The sequence below is a fragment of the Vanellus vanellus genome, assembly GCF_965231255.1.
Source record: "Vanellus vanellus genome assembly, chromosome: 6".
Lineage (NCBI taxonomy): Eukaryota > Metazoa > Chordata > Aves > Charadriiformes > Charadriidae > Vanellus > Vanellus vanellus.
Genome location: NC_138911.1, coordinates 903,850 through 930,388, shown reverse-complemented (window position 1 = coordinate 930,388; position 26,539 = coordinate 903,850). Strand labels below are relative to the sequence as shown.

General features: G+C 39.3%; 1 protein-coding gene across 1 annotated transcript; it reads left to right on the top strand.

Moving 5' to 3' along the window:
* Positions 1–1,657: 1,657 nt before the first annotated feature.
* BUB1B (BUB1 mitotic checkpoint serine/threonine kinase B) lies at positions 1,658–26,539 on the top strand (the record flags this gene model as incomplete). The annotated part of the gene is made up of 23 exons (XM_082485671.1): positions 1,658–1,800; positions 3,224–3,283; positions 3,523–3,667; positions 4,571–4,767; positions 4,870–5,048; positions 5,163–5,356; positions 7,303–7,397; positions 9,609–9,835; positions 10,125–10,237; positions 11,922–12,019; positions 12,307–12,359; positions 12,817–12,927; positions 13,156–13,240; positions 13,629–13,731; positions 14,787–15,073; positions 16,015–16,205; positions 18,275–18,421; positions 18,595–18,707; positions 18,988–19,149; positions 19,873–20,015; positions 21,505–21,676; positions 22,088–22,194; positions 26,223–26,539. The coding sequence occupies 23 exons, from the start codon at positions 1,658–1,660 to the stop codon at positions 26,410–26,412; spliced, it is 3,315 nt and encodes a 1,104-aa protein (XP_082341797.1). The 3' UTR covers positions 26,413–26,539.

Below are 26,539 nucleotides of genomic sequence, written 5' to 3'. Positions count from 1 at the left end.
TCAGAGAAAACAACAGAATTATTTTCTCTCTTTTTTTTTTTCTTTTTTTTTTTCTGGCAGAGAAATAACCTGGAGAAATCAGCAGATTTCGGTCGTCAGCAGAGCTCCTATCAGGTCAGACGAGCACCAGAGCTGGGCGAGTTAAACCGACGGGAATGCATGCCAGCAGGAAAAGGAGGACGCAGGGACAGCTGCCTGTCAGATTAGATCAATTATAAGCTCATTAATCATAAAATTAATCATGCCATTTCCCCCTGTCGGCACGCGGCGGCGCGAGCCCCCTGAGGGAAACCTTATTTCCCATGATGCACCGGGCCGGCCGGGCCGGCTGAGGGGCGGAGCCACTCAGGCAGGGCGTGGTGGCGGGAGCGGCCAATGGGGAGGCGGCTGGCGGCGGTTGGAGTTTAAATTTTTGAAGGGGGCTCACGTGCGGCTGCCGTTGGGGTGTGGGGCTTGCACGCACTCGCTCGCCACGGACCGGGGACCCCTTGCGCTTGGTGCGTGTGGCTGGGGGTTTTGGCGGGCGGCGCGGGCTGAGGGGAGCTCTGCCCTCCGGCCGCTGCCTGGGGAGCGCGGGGCTCGGTGTGAGGGGAGAGCGGCGCGGGCGCGTCCCGGGGTCGAGCAGCCATTCGGGAGCCGCGTAGCCAACGGCTTCTCCTCGCGCTCCGTGGTAGCCTGCTCGCTTGCGGGGGCTGAGGGAGAGGCTCCGCCGCACCCCTCGTCCCCTCCGGGCGTCGCCTCAGGGAGGCAGGGGTCTAGGCTCGCCCGTACTGCTCAGCCCGCTACAGCCCCTCGCGGGTGAGGCGCCGGCGGGGCCCGGCGCAGGTTGCGGTGATGCCCGGGCTCGCCTCGGCCGGGGTTCGCCGCTCGCCAGCCTCGGAGAGGCGGTAACCTCGGGGGAAGGAAGGGAGCACGCAGGTGGGGAGGGAAACAGCTTCATCTCAGTAGCCTTTGCTGCTAGCATCACCTGCCTGAGATTCTTGGTTGTAAATAAGTGCTTAGCTCTTGTTTCATATAATTCACGTGGAGGGTAGTTAAATGCCCAATTCCCTCTAAAAGTTTGGGATCTAAACGGTGTGCTTATAGCTACACAGAAAGTGTGGTAGGTCTAGAGGAGGTCACCGAGATGCTGGGAGGGCTGGAGCCCCTCTGCTGGGAGGAGAGGCTGGGAGAGGTGTGGAGGGGGTCAGCCTGGAGAAGAGAAGGCTCCGGGGGGACCTCGGAGCCCCTTCCAGTGCCTAAAGGTGCTCCAGGAGAGCTGGGGAGGGACTCTTGATCAGGGAGCGGAGCCATAGGACGAGGGGGAACGGTTTTAAACTGGAAGAGGGGAGATTTAGATGAGATATTAGGAAGAAATTTTTCACTGTGAGTGTGGTGAGCCCCTGGCGCAGGGTGCCCAGGGAAGCTGTGGCTGCCCCATCCCTAGAGGTGTTCAAGGCCAGGTTGCACGGGGCTGGGAGCAACCTGGGCTGGTGGGAGGTGTCCCTACCCAGGGCAGGGGGGTGGCACGAGATGAACTTTGAGGTCCATTCCAACTCTAACCATTCTATGATTAGCTAATGATAGTCAGATCTGTCAGGTTTCAGTTTACTATCCTATCTAACAAATCAACTCCTTACTGTTTTTTGTTAATGCAGAGTTTAAAGGAGAGGCTGTCATGTCACAGGACTGCAATGATGAGTGGGAGCTGAGCAAAGAGAATGTGCAGCCCCTCCGGCAGGGCCGTGTCATGTCCACCTTGCAGGAAGCACTGGCTCAGCAGGATACCTCTATCCACACTGCTGTTCAGCAAAAAAGACAGTGAGCGATGTTTTGATACCTTCGTTCTCCTTATCTTCCTGCCTCCTCATCAGCTTTTCTAGGTGTTATTTAATTGTACTAATCTCATAGGCATTGAAAAAAGCATAGAAGAACGGAAGTTTAGTAACTGATGTCTGTGGTACTATCACAGTCCAGGAATTTAGGACTACTTGCTGTGGGTGCTGTACAGTATAGACTACTATTTTTAGGTTTGCAATGGAGCATTTAAACAACAAACAGTTGTGCTTTTAAATGTACTCTTTAAGAAAAATACATAAAGGTCACAAGGAGGAGAGCCTTTTTGTCTTTCCTACTATAACCTATTGAAGCAGAGTATTTTTTAGGAGACACTGCTCAACAATAACGTTCTTTATATTTTCAACACTGTTTTCAGCACAAATCCAAAACATAGCCCTATGTTAGCTACTATGAAGAAAACTAACTCTATCGCAGCCAAAACCAGCACATCTGTCAAGGCCAAGCTGACTTTGTGAAGAGTCTGCATAGTTGTGTCTGTACTTCAGAACTGGAAGTATTGGTGTTTGTCATTTTGAACCATCTGGGTGGTTTCATGTGAAGTTAGCAAAGTCTATGAACATCTAGTCAGTACTTACTGAACTGGTGCTTATCAGCTGGATCTGGATTTTTTTCATGGAAAAGTATGGAATTGTTATTGTACTGGGGTCTGCAAGAGGGTTTGTCGTACTTGACTCACTATGTTTATGAGGTGTTACACTTGAGCGGAGCCTTCCGTGAGCAAGGGACTGCCTGGGGAGCTTTACAGGGTCAAGCAACTGCTAAACACAAGCTAATGTTCCTGTCTAACTCAAGCTGCAAGGTGGTTTTCTTTCTTGATGTGCTGCCTGAGGCTGAAGTCATCATGTTGTAGGGATGGAATGATGCACAGGAGTTGAAGAATGAGACGAGATGATGACTGTCAGTGTAGCCACTTAGATGTGTCTGGTGCAGTTCTGTAGCTGTCTGATCACCAGGCTTTTCCATCATCACTCCAACCTTCTTCTATACTTAATTTTTGTATGAAACATCCCTTGTTTAAACTTCACAATAGATCTGTTTGCTAGTAACTCTTCACAACAAAACAGGCATTCTGGCAAGGGAGACCATCTAAGCTTTGGGGTCATAGAAATTCTTGGAAATATCCGTTGGAAAGATGCATATCTGTTCTTGGTAAATAATGATACATTGCCCAGTGCTTTCATGTTGAAGAACAGTCAAAAGCTTATTTTTTGATTCTTCTGGTCTCAGTAAAAGCACAAGTCTAAATATATGGTAACTTAGCCTTTTTTTTTTTTATAGACCTACAAAATGGTATGAGTGAGAGTGAAGGTCTTAATTTACAGTGCAGAAATCATCTTTACAGTTCTACACATGTATTTATTGGTTGGATAATTTTTTTCTTTAGGGAGTTTGAATCTGAGATCCGATTCTACTCTGGAGATGATCCACTAGATGTCTGGGACCGGTAAGTTTCCTTTTATTTCAGAAGAAAGAATAGAAAGGTCAGATATCCTTTTAAAAGCTTGGGAAAGAATAGTCTAATAAGAAACTCATGAAAAGATAAATTCTATAACATTTTTTTTTGAGTAATATGTTGTGTTTCAATAATATGCCCTTTTTTTTCTAAATCTCCTTACATTGTATCAAACAGAAGCCTTGTATCATATTCAGAACTGACTTCCTATGAATATATTCCATCTCTAGGTACATCAAGTGGACAGAGCAAACCTTCCCCCAAGGTGGAAAGGAGAGCAATCTCGCAGCAATATTGGAAAGGGCAGTGAAAGCACTCAATGAACAGCGGCAATACTACAAAGATCCCCGCTATCTTAATCTCTGGCTCAAGTTTGTGAGTGTTTTGTGAATATCTCTTGGGTGCTGCTTTTTCTTGGTACTTGTCATGTCGTTTGGACACAGTTAAGCTGATTTTTGTAATAACAGAGTAAAAGTATATATTGTGCAACTGGTGCAGTATAAGAAGTATTGCTCTGCAAACATGTTACCTACTCTTGAATTACACTTTTCATTTTCAATAGGATCTTCACACCTTTTTTAGGATCATTCAGTTTGGCCAGCTACAAATTTCTTAAGTTTTGTTTTGCAAAAGCTAGTTTGAATAGGTAGAGCTCAATAGTTTAAGAAGAAAGAGTGATTTAAAGACACGTTTTAGATGTTATATCTGTCATGGCAGTTATTTTAACTTCTGTCTTTTATCCACATCCTGCGTTTAAGAAAAACCGAGCCGCATGTGTTCTGGGTGTGCCCTGTCTCTCCATTGCTATAGTTTTTGTTGTTCTCGTTGTCTCAAAGCAGCTTTTCTCCAGGTTTAGCTTCCTGAGCTGATTTACTAGTTCTGAAACTGGCAAGAAATATGTTGTTTTTTATCTAAAGATAAAAAAAAAATCAGTCTCAGGAACACTAATGTGACATAGTTCAATCATTTAATTATCTCAGATAAAAAAAATAAATCTAAAGTGACTGAATATGTAGGCTAGAATTAAGGGATTGGTAATAATATTAACAAATATATACATGCAGTCAGAGGTTTTTCTTGTTATTCTTCTCCTACTGATTTCCTTTCCTTTACTTTGTGCACTGTGACATGAATCAATTTTATGTCCTGGCCTTACAACTGCTCCTCTAAGACTTGTGTTGAAATCAATGCGGTCTTGCAGGAGGCATCAAAATGCAGACGTCAACTTGGAATCCTTTATAGTCCAATGCAATTACTGAAGTAATTTGATTGTTTCAGGGAAATTTGTGTAATGAGCCTCTGGATCTGTACAGTTATCTACACAGCCAGGAAATTGGCACAACACTGGCACTACTCTACATCACTTGGGCTGAAGTACTTGAGGCTAGAGGAAGCTTTAAGAAAGCAGACCTGGTATTCCAGGAAGGTCTTCAGCGCAAGGCTGAGCCTTTGGACAAACTCCAGTCCCATCACAGGTAAGCTTCTAGCTCAAGTGAAGAACTTAAAGTAGTCTTATGTGATTCAGTGCATGCCTAGTACAGTGAAGTTTATGCTGACTTCTCCAATATTTTTCTCAGGCAGTTTCAGACCCGTGTTTCTCGTCAGACGCTACTGGGGCTTGAGGAAACTTGTGATGAAAGAGACCCGGGACTTCTGGGAGATGTCGAACCTCAGAGAAGTTCACTAGCAGATCTAAAAGGCAGGGGGAAGAAAAAAGTGAGAGCCCCAATTAGTCGTGTAGGAGATGCACTTAAAGGTACATCCAGTTGCTGGAACCACATATTGTTGGAAGTCCACATCTTTTTGTTGTGGAATTTGCACTGGAGTGTGCTACTTAAATGTTAATTTGCACAAATCTTTTTGCTTCTAGCCACAAACCAAACCAGAAGCTTCCAGACTCTAACTTCTCAGCAGCTTTCAAATAATCCGGGTTTTGCTGTATTTGATGAAAATTCAGCTTCTGGACCTGAGATTCCTGTACTTACACCACAGCCATGGACAGCACCTCCAGCTCCAAGGGCCAAGGAGAATGAACTAAGTGCAGGACCTTGGAACTCTGGCAGGGTAAGGAGTCTCAAAATAGACTGGCAAAAACGAGGAAGTTGTGTGTAAGCTGATGACTACTTCTGATGCTTGAGACAAAGGTCATACTTTTTTTTTCCCTTGCCTGGGATTTGTATCTATTTAACTACAGATCTTCCTAGCCTCTTTCTAAAGAGGCTCTGGCTATGCATAACCTGTTCCAGTGTAGCAAGTTGATCTTGCTAGAATAAGTTAAAAAACACTCTGTAGAGTTCTTAAATCAAGAAATTATAATTCTTGCTAACCAGGAAAATTGGTATAGATGGCCTACCAAACTGTTGGGAGGGCAGAAAAGGAATATAAGGGGGGAAAACACTAGGCAAAGAAAGGGAGAGGAGCCAGGTATTAGCTATTAATGTAAGAAAGAAGAGAGAGTTAAATTGGTATCCTACAATACCACCTGAAGGAAGAACTTGTTGCCTATCTCCTTATGAAAATAAGGTGTGTACAGCATTCTGCAAGTCTGTTTTGAAGTGCTTGTGAGGAAGACAGAAGAGTGGAGATCAAAAGAATTGAAGAACTACTGTATCAATGGAATATTTATCCTGACAACAGGATGACAAAAAGTAGGCTGCAATGGTTTAAACTAGTGCTGGAGACAGAGAAATAAACAGCCAAGCTACAGGTGTTTAAGATGTTCTAGAGAAATGATCCAAGATGCTATCTGAAGGAAACTAATCCTGTGGAATCGAGTTTGTTTCATAGGTCCTTAGATAACTCCCAGTGTTCCCCTGTTCTTTGTAGATAAGAGTGGAAGAATAGAAAGTAATCAGATGATAAAAATATTTAGACTTCTCAATATAGAAGTCGTTATAAGCGAAGCTTAGAAACAAAAACTAGGAGAGGAGCGAAGCAAATGGGCTGAAATTCATGGAAACTCCAGGAATAATTACTACCAGATATGAAGCAATTTTAAGTGAATGGAAAAGTTCAGTAAATCACAGGTTTCATTTGGCTGAGAAGAATGAGAAGGAGGAAATACTAATGTAAAACTTTTATCAGTTGCCTTGCTTTAGGCTGCTTAACATTCACTCTGGTCCCCAAAGGCTTCCATATTCTTTTAATGTCTGTCCTTAGAGTTCTCTCTGTTCCCCCTTTAATGAAATTTTTTAGATTTAATTAAAAAAAAAAATAAAAAACCCTGCAACTAACAGAAGAGTTGAGAATGTTTATTTTCCCTTCACTGAAGTGTGATGCTCATTCTGGCTTGTATTACAGTGAAAGAATAACCTTTTGTGAATGTTTGGAGATAGTAAAAGCTACACAGAGGAAAGAGGCTTTTCTCTTATTGCAGTGTGAAGACGGCCAAGTAAACAGTTTGAAAAATGGTGGAAAAGAGATGTTACTTTGAAGTATCCCCACCATCTAACTCTTTGTGCTTGAGAGTCTAGGGAAATTTCGAATAGGCAGATGAGAGCAGCGTGTTGTCAGACTAAATTCCATCTGTCTTCTCTTAAATAATGGCCCCCAGAAGCAGTTAAGGGATTTTTGTGGTGTTGGAATGGCCTCTGAGAGGAAAATTGAGAAGTCTGGAAGTTCTTGGTGGACAGCAGAAGGAATGCTGTCATAGAATTGGATCAGTCTTGGTTGAAAAATGAGGACTATAGCATTTCTGGGAAACAAACAAAAAGGAGAAACAACTGGAATACCCTGCTTGACCAGCATTCCCTCAGAATAACAGAAACTAGGTACTGATGAGGACATGCAGGAGGAGAGTCTTGCTTTTTTTAGGTGCTAGTGCTCAGCTGATGGTCTGTAACGGACTTGATCTTGTAAATTAATCTTGGAAAAGTCTATCAGGCTTAATTTTTTTAAATAACAAAAACTACAAATAAGCCAAACACTGTGAAAAGGGAGATTAAGAGTATAGAAGAATGTAGAGTCTAAAATTGAACCTTTAAGCTGTTAACATTGTCTTCCTTTATCAGCGTCCTCGCAGCAGTGCAAGTTCTGGTACAGAAGTGCCCTGCCCACTGCCCAGTTTCACCCCGTATGTGGAAGAGACAGCTCAGCAACAAGTCATGTGAGTCTTCAGTTTGAAATGGGGATTGCATTTGAAATTATCAAAGCTGCTTCATAAGAGTGACTTGTTTTGCCAAATAGTCAAGCCTCTGGATCTACAAGAATGTAAAATCTGTCAACCTGGAAGCTCTTTGTGCTTTAGCTTAATGGCTGAGGGTGCATAAGGACATGGGAAGTATTTGACTATCACTGCTCATTTTGTGGGAGCCTATATCATATTTATATATGCTAATTAATTTAATAGCTTAACTCAGTGTATTTACACAAAAACAGTTACCTCTCAGGATGCTGTTTGCTGTGAAGCAGCCCTGAATTGAGAGAGGCTTATTGCTGTTTTCCTCTATCTTGGGAACTCTGTACTCGATCTGGTTTGGTTTTTTTTTTTTTTAATTCTGAAACAAGCTATCAAAGTTTCCATGACGACAGTGTTGCTTAGGTCACAGAGGAGTATGCTATTTTGCCTGAAATTACCTTCTTGCTTGTACAGTGCTTACTGAAATGCTGAAAAATCCCAGGAGATGGGGTTGCTCTGTCTTGTTAGAGCAGAGGAAAATACATTATTTTGCAAAGCTGCTTACCTTTCTTTTTCTGTGGCTAATGGTGGCCATAGAATCCATAGGCTCTTGTAAGAGAGAAGTGGGAAAGAATGCTTGATATTACAGATGGCTTCCATGGCTCTGAATTGCATATAACCAAAGAACGCTGAAAGGTGGCTCACAGCATGTTGTTTTTTTTTTCCTGTGGGCTTGGTATGTTGCATGTAGATTGCAGAATAGCTCTGATCAAGGACATGTCATAGCTTACTTTAAGAACACATGAAAAATTAAGTTTCTGTCTAAGCTATAAGACTATTTCTTCCTCCTGAAAGTCAGTGATGCCATAGAATTAAATCTCTTGACATGCTGGTTTCTAGGATGAAGGCTTACTTACAGAAGGCAGAATCTTTTTATACCAGGGAAAAAGGAATGGGTGGGAACTGAACATAATGCTGAATCTGCTGTAAGCACCTTGAGCAGGGAGTTTGTACGTAGTTTTATGCAATGTAGTTGAATGTTTAAAAGCAGATTTATTTTTTTTTTCTGCCTTTGAGTCCATTTCCTCATGATGCCATGGTCGTCAACCAAATCGAGTCTGAAAGTGTGTTGAAACTGTAAACAGGATGCAAATCATGCCATCAGTTCTCATCCAGAGGTCTGGGTAGAACCTGTAGTGATCTTGGTAATAAGCCCTTACCCCCACAAAAAAAGCTTAAAAAACCCCCCAACCATTAGGAGCACTTGTGTGTCTCATAATCTCCCAGATAGTTTCAGGGTTGTGAGTCCATTCACATGCAAAACAAACCAGACTTGTTGGAGCTGTGCACTGTGTTTTCTTTTGAACTATTTACCCAGACCACAATTAACACTTTTTTTAAGGTCAGTTGCTCAGATCTCTTTTATTGAGGTACAGATAATTACTGGAGCCATCTGGATTACTGGTATCTGTAAAACTGTACAAATTCTGGTTCCTCTCTCCTGAAATTAGCATGTAGCGCTTTCAGAAATCACTTTCAAGCTAAGAAATTGACTGCTACTGTCTCCTTTCACTGCACAGCAATGGGGTTTTTTTTGTGACTTTTTTCTTTGTAATGGGGCACTTCATTTCTGTCACTCAGCATGCAAAACGTTCTCCTGGAGCAAATTCCCTTCTTATTGCATCTTAAATCTTCCCCCCCCCCCTTTTTTTTTTTCTTGACCTAAAAATGAAAGATCTTGGACTAGATTAAGCCTGGCATTTTAAGTCCTGCTCATTCTCCACCCCGTGGTGCCACCCCCTGCCACCCCCAATCCTGCCTGATAAATTCTGTTTTGTAGGATGATTGGGGACTTGTTCATTGATCTGTGTGACCACACAGGTGACCTAAAGTAAACATAGATCCTGCTCCAGAATGCACACCAATTCAGAGTATCATTTATTTGCTCTTGACTGGGCCTTATTAACACTTTGGGGGTGGGGGATGTTTTTCTGATTACACAATTCCAAGTTGGTATGCTTGGCTTATGTGCTATTGTTCCATTTTTCTTGTTTTTTTTTTTTCTATCAACATAACAGAATACTTTTACACTATTGTACAACTAGATTCTGAAATTAGCTATTTTCTCTCCCATGCTTGCTTTTCTGTGTTACTGCAAAGTACATATAATCAAAGTAATAACTATGTGGGTTTTTTCAGGACTCCCTGCAAAATTGAGCCCAGCATAAACCATGTTTTAAGTGCTCGCAAACCTGAGAAAGAGGAGGACCCACTACAGCGAGTGCAAAATCGTCAGCAGGATACTCGAGAAAAGAAAGAGGTGGTGATGTACTGTAAAGATAAAATTTACGCTGGAGTCGAAGAATTTTCTTTGGAAGAGATCCGAGCTGAAATCTACAGAAAGAAAGCAAAAAAGAAAACTGAAGGTGTGCTTCATAACGGGATGACATAAGACATTCTGAGATGGAATTATAAAATTATACTTACTACTTACCAGCATACATCTATCTGTTATAGCAGCTGCTTTTCTTTTTCCACTGGAATAGTTATTTAACTGCTCTGAGGTGTAGAAAGTAACATATCTGACAGCTTTGCATGTAAGCTGTGAAATGGGGAAAGAAGACCAGAGGTTTTAGCCCCTTTAAAAATAATTTAGCCTTTAGCCACAGATTGCATGTGAAATATGCATTGTGCCTTATAAGCTTTCTTCCTTAGAGGAGATGCAGGCCATAGCACAGAAGAAGGAAGAAATACAAAGGAAAATTGAGGAGCTGGAGAAGAAATTAAAGAAGAAAGAAGATGACAAACAGCAACAACCATGTGAACAAGTATTGTCCTCATTTAACTGTTCTTTTACAAATAGCTACTATTTTAAGAAAAAGTACCAAAGGAGGAACAGTCTCTAATACATTTCTTTTTGGCTAACACTTTTAAAACTTTTTGAAAGAATACTTCAGGATATTGTATGCATACATCACTTGGTAAATGAATGCTCAGAGGAATATTTCTGTTCTCCCCCACTTGTCCCCAACCCATATCCTTTCACTATAGGAGTGTAAATCAAAGACTTGAAGTTTTGTAGTATTACTTTACAAGTATTGTTAAGTTATTTAACAATAGGACAAGATACCTTTACTTAAGAAAATGTAGAAGTTTATACCTTAATGCAAGGTATGCCAAATGCTTATGGGAAAATTACTCTTTCTGAAGTTCTTCTCATGTGCGGTTTCCTTTTATACAGAGAATTTGTAGTGCAAAATAAGACAGGAGAAGAAGCTGGAAATAGGGAAAGAAGTGAAGGGTTGCAAAGTGGTGTGGGCTAACCCTGGTAGGCAACTAAGCACCACACACCTGCTTGCTCATTCCCCCTCAGTGGGGTGGGGGAGAGAGTCAGAAGGGTAAAAGTGAGAAAACTCATGGGTTGAGATAAGATAGGTTCAATAGGCAAACCAAAAGCTGTGCGTGCAAGCAAAGCAAAATAAAATTAATTCACTACTTCCCATTGGCAACCAGATGTTTAGCCATTTCCAGGAAAGCAGGCTGTCATGCGTAATGGTTACTTGAGAAGACAAATGCCATAATTCTGAATCTCCCCTTTCCTCCATATTTTGTTGCTGAGCCTGATGTAGTATGGTATGGAATATCGTTTTGGTCATTTTGGGTCAGCTGCAGAGCTGTGTACCCTCCCAACTTGTTGTGCGCCCCCAGCCTACTCACTGGGGTGGCAGCATGAAGAACAGAAGACCTTGATGCTGTGTGACCACTGTTCAGCAATAGCTGAAACACCAGTGTGTTATCAACATTGTTTTGGTCAAAAATCTACAACGTAGCACCATACCAGCTACTATGAAGAAAATTAACTCCATTCCAGCCAAGACCAGTACACAGAGCTATATCTGATTCATTTCTAAGTTTTATAGACAGTAGTATGCTCTACTATGTTAGATTCCTTTCTTTCCCTTGTCTATGCAGACAAGTCTTGAGCAGAATATCTTTCAGGCAAGTATACTTTGGTCTGTCATTGCTAGCTAGTGTTTAAACCTCAGTTTTCTTATAGGTTGCAAATAAGTAAAAGTTAATTATTTTAAAGGTTTTCCTTTTCCCAACTTCCTCTGTTTGGCTAATAAAGTATGTTTTCTCTTCCTCTCTCTCTCCCCTCCTTCCCTATTTCATAAATAATGCCTTAATAGTAAATATTTTAAATAACGAAATACAAAGTGTTGTGAATTTGGTGTAGGCTATGTGACTGCTTACATATGTCTTTAATAATTGCAGTATAACTAAAATCTCCTGTTAAAGTTATGTACGGTTGCAAAGAATAAAATGATGCTTAACTGCACTAAGAAAAAAAAATTGACTTTTTTCATTCGAGTAAATTAAGTACAAATGAAAATGGCTAAAGACAACTATTAATCCATCAGGGCTTTAACAGCCTACACAGGATTATCATAATGTTCTTGGAGCCTTGTGATTCCATTGCTGTAGAACCAAAATATAGTTTTGTTTCTACAGCCAACAGAGATAATAGAAGCTTCACCACCTTTGGGACCACAAGGGTTTGCTTTTTCCAGTGCAGCAGAAGTTGGGGAGAAACAGCCTCAGTTGCAAAGGTAATAATTTTCTTTGCCAGCAACAAGAAAATTTGTGGGGATAATTAGTTATGAGTAACATGGATCACTAACAGATAGCCTGTTTCTACAGGCAGAATGGAATATACTCCTAGGCATCAGCCTCTAACCAGGATCTGTAATTTGTCTTTATTTTCAATTATTTGTCTGAAGGATCTTAACTTCTTAAAAGTAGCATATATCAGCTTGGGTTGCCTTTTCTACAAAGTTCATTTGTGTTTTGTGAAGGTGTGTAAAATATAAGAAACAAGTTTGTATCTTCTTCACAGTGAATTCCAGGCCTCTGAAGATACTCAGCTATGTAAACCATCTTGTTCTGAGGGTAAGTATTTGAATTCTTTACCATTAAGGAGAAGGCTGTGTTAAAAGGCAGTGTTCTCTTATACGAATGGCAAGACTGCAACGAAATGGAAAAAAAGAAGTCTAGGTGGATTAAAAGAATGAAAATGAGAACGTGCCAGTAGTGCCGTTAGCCATATTCAGCAAAAGACTGAGCATCTGAGGTCTGAGAACTGTCACTGTTTGAAAGGACTTTCAAGCAGAAGAGCATTTTTCTTTTAATAGCTGAAGAGTTTTCTTCACACTTTCGTATATGAGGTCTTACTAAAATCTGTAAGAGCTTAACGTTAACATTGATACTATTTTAAGTCCTTCTTTTTCCTCAGAGGATTTGGTAGAGGAATACAATAAAATATTGCATATTCAGTTTTGTTGTTGGGAAGGGTGTGTGCTGAGGAAATTTACTTTTGACCTGAATTGACTACTGTTATTGTTGACAGAGTCTATGCAGTCTCCTGACATATGCCCAGATACACAAAGGGAAAATGTGTTTTCAGACTCAGAGGATGAACGGGAGAAACAGAGAGATGAGGCCAGAATTGCAAAAAAAGGTACAAATTCTGAAGCATGTTCTGAAAAGAGCAAGCTAGCTAACACAATATGGTGGTAAAAGTGTGGTTCATTAACGTGACAAAACCAAGCCTTTTTAATATGTTTCTTTAAATGTCAGTTTTGTAACTTCCTGCTAGGACTGGTATTTTTAAGACTGTGTATTAAATGTTTTAAGTAGCATTGGATACACTGTTGATATAATAAAGCCTCTTGGTTTTAATTTACAGATGCAGGTCTCCTTCCCCAGCTGGATTCTCTTACGTTTTTCTCCATATTTGATGAATCCTCTACTTTGGCAAATCAGAATATAAGGTAGAATTATGTAAGACCTAGGTTTCAGAGGGAGGGAAAACTGAAGTGTCAAACCATTCCCTGTAGCATCTGAAATACAGTACTGTTTCTTGTATGGATGTGGGGTGGTTTTTTGTTTTGTTTATATTTGTAATTTTTTATTTCTTTACTTGGGAAGTCCATGATGATGAAATACTCTCCTGTTGTTCCTCCTCAATCTACTACTATTTAAGCTGCTTTATGAACTTTCCTCATTCTGGAGAGCTGTATATATAGCAGTTTACTGGTAGTTCTGTAGTAGACAGTGGTAGATTGAAATTGTCAGTAGACTTAACCTCTTGAGAGGAATCTCTGTTGAAGATCGGAAGCTACTCTAACAAATATTTAATGGAATGTAACTTTATCTTAGTTGTTCTGCAGATCATATGCAGAAAAGTGCCCGGCGCCCTCTTGCTGTTCGGAAACCTTCAGATTCTCTAACTGCAAAGGAAAACATACCACCAGAAGCCTGTGTAAGGAAACAATTTACCCTAGAGCAGTTTTTGTCAAGGAGAAACCAACATGAAATGTCCTGCTGTTAAACTGAGTGAGATTGACATGATGTGCAATAAGCAGGGATTCTAAACTTTTGTCTGGCATGGCAATACTTGAATTGGGTGATGTTAAGGTTACACTGGAAATTTCATGTTTCTGTTAGGCTTTAAGGTGGCCAATATGGAGGTGATGGTAAGGAGTCTTCCAAATTTTAAGCAACTGATTAATGGCCAGGATTGTTCCTGCTGAAACTTTGTGTGATGAAGTGTTGCACTCTTAAACACAGTCTCCTGTTCCATCCACTTTCTTGCCATGCATCCAAACAAGCATCTCTGCTCCTGTGTTCTTCACCCAGAGTACCATGTGCTTGACTCCCTTAAACCTTTGTATCTTGTTTCCTAAGCTGTGTGTCTTTATGTGGCAGTTTTGCAGGTGTTTGTAAAGCTTTCAGTAGAGGTGGTAGTTGCTGTTGCACTAAAGGATTTAGTTACTGCATCCTGCAATAGACCTTTAGACTGGTTGAGTTGAGGATTTTATTCTGAGCTGAGAAGGATTTTATGTACAGTTACAATATGAAATACTTATCAGGGTTACGCATGGTAAACATCATGCTGGTTTTGGTTCTAGAGTCAGTCTGGATAACTGCATAGTTCTGCTTTACACGTTCTATGTGTCTTCAATGCCAAACATTTTACTAAACACTTTAATAATGTACTTATAACTGAACTGAAATACACTTCTGGGGTGGTAGATAATAATAGCCTTTAACAGTTCATGGCAGCTCTGCAGCACTCTAGAGGATAACAAAGCTACCCTTTCTAGTTGGAAAAAATGCAACTATACTACAGTTAGGGTTCAATTACTCAATTTGGGCAAAATAAGTAGACTACATGAATACTGAGTGTCAGAGTCATGTTGGAAGGTGGTGGCGTGGAAGAAATGGGAGAGAGAAACATTCAGCTTTCAAACACACTTAACAAAAATTTGACATAAAATCTACAGGCTTTTCACTGTCTCTTCCTACTTTTTTCAGGATGAGCTGAATGGAATTGAACCTTTGACTGAAGATGCAATTGTGACAGGCTCCTACAAGCACAAAACCCTTTGTGCCAATCCAGAAGACACGTGTGACTTTGTTAGGGCTGCCCATCTGGCCTCAACGCCCTTTCATGGTGTGATAGCTCAGAGAATCCCAGATCCTGCTTTTCCACAGAGTGTCCTGAAGGAAGACTGTCCAGAATCTAAGAGCGTGCCTCTAAATCAGGAAACGCTAGTTTGTGAGGGAGTGTACAGTGAAGCTCTCTGTGTAAAAAAGCTGAGGTAATTAACAGCAATGCATCTGAAGCCCCTTTTCCTGTGTGTCTTTCATTTCTTGTGGTTTTACTATTCTGTTGCTGAAAAAAACAATTTTCTGAAGAGATTAGAATATACTGAAGACAGCTGTTTTTCTAGCTTGGGGTCCATTTTGCCTTGGGCAGATTTCAGTGGTAATGGCAAGCCCACTTGGCTTTTCAGCATTACTGCTGCAGGACTTAACCCCATGTTTTTTCTAACAAATAACTTGCATATAAATTAATAAACACATTTGGTCTTTGTAACCAGAGATTAAAAGTAGAATCATCAGTTCCTTTTATATTTGTATGCTTCTGTAGTTATTTTAGCATATGAAACGTATCTGTGATTATAGCTTAGATTTGTTCTACAGAGGATAAAAGCTAGAGAGAAGAAAACTGGCAAACCACCTGCTGTTTCTTATCATTGTAAAGAAAAAAGCATCTGTTGTATGGTGTTGTCTTAATTTAGAACTGAGTTTGATTTGCTAGCTGTTAGTATGTAAACTTGTATACCATGCTGAAGGTGTTTGTTTACTTGGCAAGTTTCCTGGGAAACCATGCTGATTATAATTAGGAAGGAAGAGCAAGAGTTATTTTCCACCCAACCCTCTGCTTTAAAAGCACTCTAGGTCTGAATTTTGATAGCTAATGAAGTAATAAACATTCAGTATGTCTTCTGTTGTAGCAGCCATAGTTAATGGAAGAGAAGATAAAGTTAATCTGTAGACTAAGATTCCGAGTATAAACAATCATTGAAGCTAAAATGAAGCTCTGACATAACTATTGGTTTTCTACTAAGGATGGGAAAGGATTTCTTTAACACGAAGTAGTCTGGGAGTGCACAGTATCCTTTTGTAGTCACTAGGCTGGCACTATCTATGCACTGTATCTTCTGAAAGTCTGAACAGTTGATGACTTCATTTACAGCCCAATCATGGAAGCAAGCGTTGAAGATACTCGCTCATCAGGTTCTTCCGTCTCCTCAGGATCTTCTCTTTCCTCTGTTACACAAATATCTACTATTAAATACCTGCATATCCCTGAGAAATTGGAACTTGCTCAGAGCTTGCCTGCTGAAATGGTTCCTGATTCTGGAGGTATCAGTGAAAACATTACTGGTTAGTACTAAGTTTCACTCACAGCAAATAACTTGCAGCTGACACTAAACTATGGTGCTTTTTCTGTACTTCCTATGTTCTACTCTGCTTTCTGTGTATTTCCCATTACTTTGACTTGTGACTAAACTTGTCTGCCTTGTCAGAAGTAGTAGTGAGGTATGCATTATAGCATGCTTGTCAGCATCCAAAAGATGTAAATATTAAGGTGATGGAGAAGTTATTTAGGGTTTTAAAGCAGGGATTGTGTAGGAGTAATGAGGTCAAATTCTGAAATGAAAAATTCTATGGATGGTAGTGAGAGCTTCTAAGCTTTGTTTTGTTATTTTTTTCTCTATAATCATACTGTGTGCTCCTGATGTGCTGATAAGTGCTATGTTGGAAAAGGTGAATATAATTTGAAATCTAGTGAAAGTTGCATAATTTTGGTTTTAAAGTTGCGCTCTTAACTTAGCAGCACAATAGTTTACAGCATCACAGTACATTTCTTTTTCCTATTGATGGAAAACAATACCAGTACATAAATAGATAACTTATTTTTTTTCTTAGCCAAAAACCTTTTGTTTCTCTCTGTTACAAATCTTTATATTACAGTTAGAACAGGAATGGTCACAAAAAGCCTTCAAAATCTGGCCTATAGAATTATGTTTGTGTTGTGTTGACAGCTTTCAAGGTGTTTAACCTGCTTTAACTCCTTTGATTTTGGTTTATTAACTAAAATAGTTAAAACCGTGTATCTGAAAATTCTCAGTGTATCTACTCTAGAGAAGACTGTTACTGTTATTGTGTGTCTGCAGACTATTTTATGATGAAGCCGGCTCAGGACCTGAAATGAAAATACAATTAGAGTGTTGTCACTGAAAGAACTGAAATATTTTGGCTAGATCTTACACTTGTTTTTTATCATATACGCTAATCTTTAGAGCAAGATGAATCTTTATGGCTTCTGCTCAGAAAAAAAGGCATTTGTTCAGATGTTTTAGTCATACTTTCTTGAACTTTTGATCATTCCTGTTGCTTTTTTCTCCCTTGAACTGCAGTTCTCGACCTGGATGCAGTAACTCTACTGAGGATTCCTTAATGCTGCATAGAGCAGAAAAATTGCTTCAGATGTCTGTCAGTTTATTCCTGTAAAATATGTCAGTAAATTTCATAGGTTTGCTATAGTGAAATATTGGAACACCTATTTAGCTTTAAACTTACAATATTTCTTGGATCTACTGTCATGGAACTACTTCCTGAGCAATATCTTGCTGCATAGCTCTTCAAATAAATATAACAGTAGAAATGAGACTCGGATTCTTACCTTTGTACTGAGAAAGTTTAAAATGCTGTCACCCGCTACTAGTCTTAGTCTTTGGGAGAGGAAATCAGTAGAAGCCATCTAGTTCTGCTGTGTTTTACTCTGATCATTTGAGATCCACACTTCTCAGGCTACCTTGGTTTTGTACAGATAAACTCATTTGTTGAATGATTTGTCTCTCTGTCCCATGCAGGAGAATAAACCCAGACTTATATGTAATTATCTTGTGTGTCCTCAGGAGGTAAAAGTCATTAAATTCTTAATATTGCAATGAGCAGCAGAGTTGGAGTCCAGCTTTGCTTTGTTTTCTTACTTAAAGCCCCTGCTGTATTCAAAGGAGTGAATTTCAATAAAACCCTTCATTTAGAAATCACAAACAGATCACTTACTCTGGACATAGATTTTAAAAAAGGAGTGTTAATTTGAAGAAGAGTTTGAATTTGGCCATGGCTGAGCAGATGTACCTACTCTAATTCAGAGCTTTGTCTCTTGCGAAAGATACATTTCACATGACACTGCAGTAGAATTATTGAGACCTCATGATGAGATAGTCTGTAAGGTAGTTTCAAAGATGAGTGTTATGTTCACTTCACAGAACAAGAGACTATTGGAAAGAGATTAATTGACTTGCTGAAAGCTGATGCAGTAAATCAGGATGCTGATAGAAAGCTTCTAATATCCAGGTTACTTTTTCTTGACAGATATAACCAAGTCACAGACACACAACACCTACTTTCAGCTCATCTGTCTCTATTACTTGTCTTCCTAGGTGATGATGTAACTCAGTTCTTGTGGAACACTGAACAGCGTAAAAAGCTTTTAGATCCTATGCCAGAATCATTGACTGCTTCTCCAGACTTTAATTTGGAGACTGGCACTCTGCCTGTCATGGAGCTTGAGAAAGATGTTGAGCTAGGTAGGTATGCCAGACACCCTTCAGTGCAAGGGATCTATTTATGTTCTAATTGGTTTGAAATATGCTTCATATTCACCCTTGCTAGTTTTATATGGTGTAGATGGGGAACAACTTGAACCGCCTGGGTATGTATATGTGCTGTGACAGCTCATGAATGTAAACTTTCATAACAGGAAATGAGACTTACTCTATCAAATGGGAATATTGGACCAATGAAGAATACAAGATGTTTTTTGCCGTTCCAGCTAACTTTCCCCAGTTGGATGCAAAGGGATTTGCAATAAAGGTAACATATATGATGTTTGTTATACAAGAAGTGTGAAATGTTAAAATCTCCTCAGCTGATATAAAGTAAAATGTAGTAAGTTTGGTCTTAATTCCTGAATTCTGTGCATGAAGTTTGCTACTTCAAGTCCTCTTTCTAATTGTTGATATAGATTAAAAAGTTTCTGACTGTGGAAAATGTCTTCATAAAGTGGGGGGAAAGAAAGAGGATGAGAAGAATATAAAGAGGAGCAATTTTTGCTATGTTCCAAAAATAAATGTTCTTATGTACCTTCTTGTAGGTGTATTCTCAGCCTGTGCCTTGGGATTTTTATATCACGCTTCAGTTACGGGAACGTTTGAATACTGACTTTGACCAAAGCTTCAGTGAGAATTGCAGCTGTTACATGTATCAAGATGGTTGTGCTATTCTGCACAGGGATATAAATCACTTCACACTTGGGGTCAGTACTGGTAAACAAAGTACAATTGTAGAAGACATGAACGCTTGCATAGGTACTATTAGTGAGTTCTGTTTGTCATTATGCTACTGCTGAAGATAGTTTCACACATTTAATCCTGCAATCTAGATCTGGTTTTTTGTTTTATCTATATAGAAATTAAGACTGTATTATAGCCTTAGAGCTGCTTTCTCTTTCATAGATCACATGCTTCTCAGAGACAAACTCGAACCAAATTTTCACATTTTCTTTAGTCATGAGTAATAAATGGCCTGAGCCAAGAACCACGTGTTATTCCACAACAAGGCTTGCATCTGAAACCTTTGTTTAACTAGACATCTTTCAATGAGTTCCAGTCTCCCAGTCAGCTATAGCAAGGTCATAGCATTTAGTATCTTGCTGAAGGATTAACACTTTAAATAGTCTTGTAAGTGTATTTTGAATTGGTGCATATAAATAGGACACAAATTAAATAGTGATTTCAGTCTTCAGTTCAATTTCCTCCTCCTGATCTTTTGTCCACTTCTAAATAATAGTGTCTCCTAAGAGCTCATGGTTCTTTTAATTCTGGCTGGGCTGATGGTGAGCAAAATCTGATTATACTAAATTTAGGGTAGGACTGTTATCTCTGTACAGTTGAATAAGGGAAAAAAAGGTGAGCTATAAATATTTCACTTAATCTAAGGTAAGATGTCATACAGATACATGTTTATTCCCTGTTTTCAGGATGCCATTCGTGACTGTAAGTCCATCACAGAGGAAATTATCCTACTGGTGGTTTATAATCTTCTGGGTGTAGTAGAGAAGCTCCACAGAGCAGAGATTGTCCATGGAGATCTGAGTCCAGAGGTGTTCTTTCTGGGAGACAGGTTCGTCTCTGTATGAATATGGGAGGATATATAATACTCAGTTTCAGCTACAGTGCTCATGCTTTTGTAATTTCCCCTCTTTAGTTGGGATACTGATATTGCAGTCCCATTTTTTTTTTCTAGGCTACAGTGTATTCTGAAAATAGTGAAAACACTTTGTTTAAGAATAAACCTTTCTTTTCTTTATTTCTGTAGAAGCAGTGTACAATTATGTTGTAAAACTTAGCAAAAACATTTTCTTTAGTATATTGCCCGTGTGCACAAGTTTCTACTTTACAATGTACTGGACAGCTAACTGGATATTGTGTCTACTGGTCTTATGTATCTGAAAAACTGGAAATTAAAAGACAAAGGACAGGTGGGACTGGAATATCCAGCCTCTGCTACAGTCCAGCTTGTAACTTGATTCACGGATCTAGTTTTTCTCTTCAAGCGTTTTCCCATATTATGTTAACAAAGTCACATATGACTTGGAATGTGATCTGTGAACTAAGTGTGGGAAGATGGGAACTTTGGAATGTCTAATGATTTGGATATAATTCCATTAGAATAAATTCACTGAGGCTGTTCTTAGTCTTCACTGATGTTAAAAATAGCTGTTAACTTTAAATTTATTTTGAACATACAGTAATCAACATGCACAGCCCAATATTTTATTTATAGTTTCTTTATATTTTATGTATAACTTATTAATATAATTTATTTATAAAGTACATACATGTACTACTGAAGTTCTAATATTTTCTTCACACACCCCAATGGATTGCTTTGCACATCCCTTAGGGTGTACACATCCTGTTTTGGATGTTGCTGATCTAACAGTGGTTTCATGGACTTGGATATCTCCTGCTGGATTTCTCTGTGGAGATTACAAACTAAACTGTCAAAGTTAGGATAACATTTTTGGAGGTTTTTTTAGATAGCAAAAGCTACCCTAGGACGTGTGTAGTATAAATCACAAAATATGCGCATAGCATACAAGTATGTAAGAACAATAGTAATGAGAAGTGTAATCTGTTTATATTGGCTTGGCAGTACAGCATCATCTATACAGATACTCCTGACTGCCCTTTCTGTTTGTCCTCCCTAGTGTGCGAACTTGGAAAGGTTTATTTAAGTATTACGAAACTTAATTCTTTCTTGTATAAGTATTCTTAGAACTTGAAGGAGAGGGAGAAGTGCTAAACGTTACGCTATTCTTCCATTCCACCAACGATGTTTCAGATAACTGTGACATATCAAAACAGTGTCATCCTTAACCCTTTAGTGTTTCCCATTGCTTACTGTGGAGATACCGGTATCATCTCTAACCTTCAGGCTGCCAGCTGGTACCCCATCCGGGGGCAGTCCTTTCAGCAGTAGTTCTTAAACTAACCATCAGAGGGGAGCATTGACATAGCTAAGACTCACCTTCACTATGCTGTTAAATGTCATTTAAAAAAAGAAGCTTCTTGGATTGTCTTATACTTCATTTGCTTCCTCTGCCCAGGATCTGTGATCCATTTGCTAACGATGAGATGACAAGAGCTCTGAAGATAGTGGACTTCTCTCATAGTCTAGATTTGAGATTACAGTCTCAAGTAAGTTTGCCTAACAGCTTTCCAATATCTCAGACCCCTCATGGACAACAGCTTCTGGCGAAAGGTTCTTTTCCGTATCAGGTGAGTATCTATTTAGCAGGACATCTTAGTTTCTGTGTTTCCTTTACAAAATCTTATTTTCTGAAGTTATATTTTGCGAACTCTGTGGAAATCTCTGAATAAATAATAAAGAGAATTTTTCATCTGAGTAAATTGCTGGCATTAAGTGAAGGGACTAGCCATGCTGTTGAGTGGCTGTGACTACTGTATTTGTTTAGAAACCTACAACAAAACCAGAATTTTACTTTTTGAAATTTTCTTGCTTAGCAGGTCTCTGGAAGATTCTGATATAAAGACCAATGCAGACTTAAATGCGTTAAAAAAAAAAAAAAAACACAAAACAAAACCAAAAAAACCACAAACAGTAGAAAACTGCAGTGGATTGCAAAAGTTGACAGAAGTTGAATTTTCTGATGTCTGTTGTGATTGCAGGTAGACTTGGTTGGCATTGCAGATATCGTCCATTTGATGCTGTTTGGGGATCATGTCCAGGTCTATCAAGAGAATGCCATCTGGAAAATCAGCCAAAATATATCAAAGTAAGTCCTTTTGCAGAGAAGGCTGCTGGGAAAGAACAGACTTCTAACTTCACTTCCCTTTCTTCACAGTGGTACCATCTTCAAAGCTTAGAACACAGAACTTAGTGCTGCTGTTGCCAAAAGCATTTGTTCTGTGGGGATGTAAATTTTGAGCTACTAGACTTGTTCATTGCATAGTAGCCTAGTGCTGTGTAGGAGACAACTTTAAGCTCAATATGAGCCTAACAGTCCAGTTAAGATTTTGCTTTTTCTAGTCATTCAGACCAGACTGCTTTAGTCTCTCTTTTTACTTGATAGACCAAGCATGGAGAACTTTATAAGTGGTGGTGGTCAGGAAAAAAACAAATCCATGAGCACATTGCTTTAGAAATGGAGATTATCTGGGTTTTTTGCCTTTTTCATTCTAGGCTCTGTTGAAGGGCTACTAAGACTTTGATGCCAGGATTCTGTCTGTAACAGTTGCAGAAACAGTATACCTGCACAAGAAGGAAAATAATTTCAAATTATAATTTAAGGTGCATTGTCCTCAGCTATTAATTTCTACTGCTCTCTTTTAGCCACATGTTTTGGCTATAGGACTTCTTGGCTTTCATCTACCCTTTGTTCTTAGACTAAACACTTGTTCACTTTGTGAGTCACATTGTGCAGAATTTTATGCCTTAGCATTTCATAAGGATTTTCCAGAGCACTCTGCTCATGACAGAAATTACTTAAGATATCTGCATTCAAGATCATGGTATATTAGCTACACTTGCTCTGGGGATATACTTCCATAACCATTGCTTTAAGAAAAACTACTACCAGTCTGGGAGTTGTCCAGTTCCCTAGCAACCTGCATTACTTATACCTCCCAGTTTGTTGTATTCAACCTTTGGAAAAAAAAATCTCATCACCTTAAGCTGTGTATAGGGGAAAAATGCCTTTTTCTTTACACGGTGTATATCTGGTTTTCTCTATTATTTTAGACTGATACCAGTAGTTACAAGGCTGTAGCAGGCTTCTGAGTACTTGCTATGCATGCCATACTGTGCCCGGTAGCTTTTGGTTTTTCTTCAGAGGATCGCTTAAAGGACTAAGCTGTGAAGAACAAAGTCACCAAGGGTGATTGTTCTCTGAAGAGATGAATGTCAATGATTTATAGGTTGGCAGTAAATACATATATTATACTGCCTTTGTTTCAGAAATACTAAAAAAAAAGAGGCAACTAAATCATTGATGGAGATTGGCTTTTGCTCTCTACTGACAGATATTCTAACATTGCATGTCTTTGAGCTAAGTAAATCTGACCTGCTCTGAAAAATAGGACTCCTGTAGCTTAATTTCTATCAGAACATGTGTGTTTAACAATATTCTGTTGGGATAGAGGGACAGATTTCTGACAAGTGTTGTCTTTTTTAAATTTAATTTTTTATTATTTATTTAACTAATTCTACAAGAGATTAAATTGAGCTACTGCAGATGAAGTCACACAGGGCCTGAGTTGAGAAAGTGGGAAGAGGGTGTTGGGGACCTGATCAGGATGTGGGTATGAGGAAAAATAGCAATAACTGGAGCAGGAGGAGCTGAGTAGCAGGTATAGTAAGTCTGAGTTTGGAAGGATGGGGCTGGCTGTTATGGGGAGGGGTCAATTGGAAAGGAATTTCAGTCAAGGCTGGGGACACTGGATTGAAAGAAGTAGGATTCTGCATAGAGGTAGAACTTGGAGGTAGACGTGGGTAGAAGGGGAGTGAGACCTGTGAAGGGCTAGAGGAGACTAAGGAGGCAGAAGCTAAAGCCTGGGCATGAGTTCTGTGTAACTGGAACCAGGCTATAACGGCTCATCGCTTGCTTGGGTACATCAGTTTATAACTCTGCTTTGGAGTTGGGAGTACAAATAAGGAATTTCCATTTTCCATCCTGTCTTCTGCTTTGCTTCTGAAAGCGTTATAGACTTGTTATTCATCTATACTTATTTTTCAATATCTCAAATTCCAAGAAATATTTGCATAGGTGCTTTAGTTACATATTATACTGCAGTCTTATCAACAATGTAAACAGGGCATTTCATTATGCAGGAATAAGGAATCTGCACTGAATTTTTTTCACCATTCACAAATAGATCTCTTAGTATACCTCACTCTTCATTGATGATACTTCCTGCCGTCAATTGAGCTTTCAATAAATTCTCAAGTAATTTCTGACAAGCAAGTTTACTGCTTCAGGGAATCTTCATCCACCAAAAGAGGCCGTACAATTAAGCACTTCCCTGTGAGAAGAGTCGGCTGATTGATATTAATCTTGTGCTTTATCCTTTGAATACAGCCACGCGTGGCAATGACACTTGCAACACCCATAAAGACACAGGATTATTTTTCCTGTTGCTTTCAGTAATTCTGTTTTTCATTTGTAAAGATCATGTTACTTCTGTGCTTTCTGCTAGAAGCTGGAAGTTCTGTAAGTGACTTGGAAGGTGTGGTGTTTTGTTTTGTTTTTTTTTTCTATAACCTCCTTATCTTAGGAAAGCTTTTTAAAAAGGACTTAATTATTTTTAAGTATTAAACAAACTTAAAGATAGTGGAATGACTGATAGAGCCACTAATTTTATTACCAGTTCAACAAAATAGCAAAGCAGCGGAGAATTGCAAGGCAAAGCACAAAAATGGTTCTTCTAAGGCCAATGACACTCAATAAAGCAGAACCAAATTAAAAGCTGAGAGAATGAATGCAAAGCACTTAAGTCAGTGTTGCAGTAAAGACTCCTGGAAAGGTAGAATGTGAATTCTGATCAAGTGTTGGTTGTTTTTTTTCTTAGTCTTCGAGTATTACTAAATGTTTGACAACTTGTGTTTTTTTTTTTTCAGGGGAGGGGGTTTTAGCATGTTACCATTATTAAAAAATGGATTTGAAGATTTTTTTTTTTTTTTCACTTCCAGGAGTGTTTTTAGTTTTTCTGTTTTCTCTGTGCTATTTTAGGAAACTTCATCTGTGCAGGCTTATGTGAGGTAGTATATAGAAGCTGTGTTTGAATTTTTAGGACTATTTTTATCTCTCATAACTCTAGACATCCTTACCAACATTTAGCCTCCTCCACTATGCCTCTTACTTGTCTAAGTCCAGGAAGGAAATGGCCTCAAGTCTTGCTTTTGTGTTTTTTTGTTTTTTTTTTTGTTAGGTTCTGTATGACTTAACTATTACATTTTTAAAAATAATTACTAGTGTAACAGTGCGGGCCAGATTCCTTCTGAGACTGCAGTTGCTGCTGTTCTGTGAGTCACTTGCACAAAGCAGAGGCAGATAAGTTGTTCAAAAGCCAATGTAACTCCTAGCTTGAGGGAGAAAAGTGCTGCAGTAGTCAGAAGCAGTGCAGTCTATGGACTCCAGTGAAAGACAAAAGAACAAAGTTAGCTCTGATATCAGTTTTCTGAGACTTTAATGAGTCAGTTAACCTTTTTATTCATGTTATGTGGGTATATCTGTGAGAGTGGGGATTTACTACTATTCATTGTCTTTGAGACATTATCTATAAGAGAATTCTAGCAGTTGGAAGGCAAGGAAAAAGGAAAGTAAAACTGGCTGTAAATGACTTTTTTATATCTCTTGCGGCTTTCCTTTAATATTGACTTGTGAACTTAACTTGCAAATGGTGGAATAAGAATTGCATCTGCCCTCTATTCATTAAAGGAATCTGCCAACTTTGGCTCAAAGAATACTCTTTAACTCCTTTAATTTAAAAGTGCTGTGGCTCAATGTGTATGGTGATAGTGGTAGGGTACACTAGAAGAGGCAACTGTAAAAATAGTGTTTTTCATAGACCTGTGAAACAGCCTGTCTAGTTACTATCCAGAAGCCTACTGGAGAAAGACGAGGGGGCCCACACATAAAGTCAACAAAACATTCCTAGTTTTCCTTTACATCTACTCATGTGAGTGAAATTTATTATTTCAGGCTTGGCTTTCGCAGGGCATTTAGTCCTGAATGTAAACGGAAACCTTGACAGACGTGTCATGTATGCGTTACTGTTTCACTGAAAACTGCTCTATTTGTTTTAGGACTGTTGTCAATGATTTCTGGAGTAAACTTTTTGGGAGAATTCTGAATGCAGATGGTAAGTCCACAGTGCCTCTGCTGAGGGAGTTAAGAGAGGAAATAAGTGACATGTTTGACAGCTCTTTCCAAGAACGTCTTTGTGAATCCTTAGCTGCACTGGGAGAAACTTTCCTCATGGAGAACTTTCTGTGATTTTGTAGAGGACAAGTACACTTTGTATTATAGAGAGCAATTTGTTGTTAACTTTATTTTTTTCTTCAAACATAAATGTGAACTGTGATTATAGCCATTTCTGCAATACTTCACACTGGAGTCACTA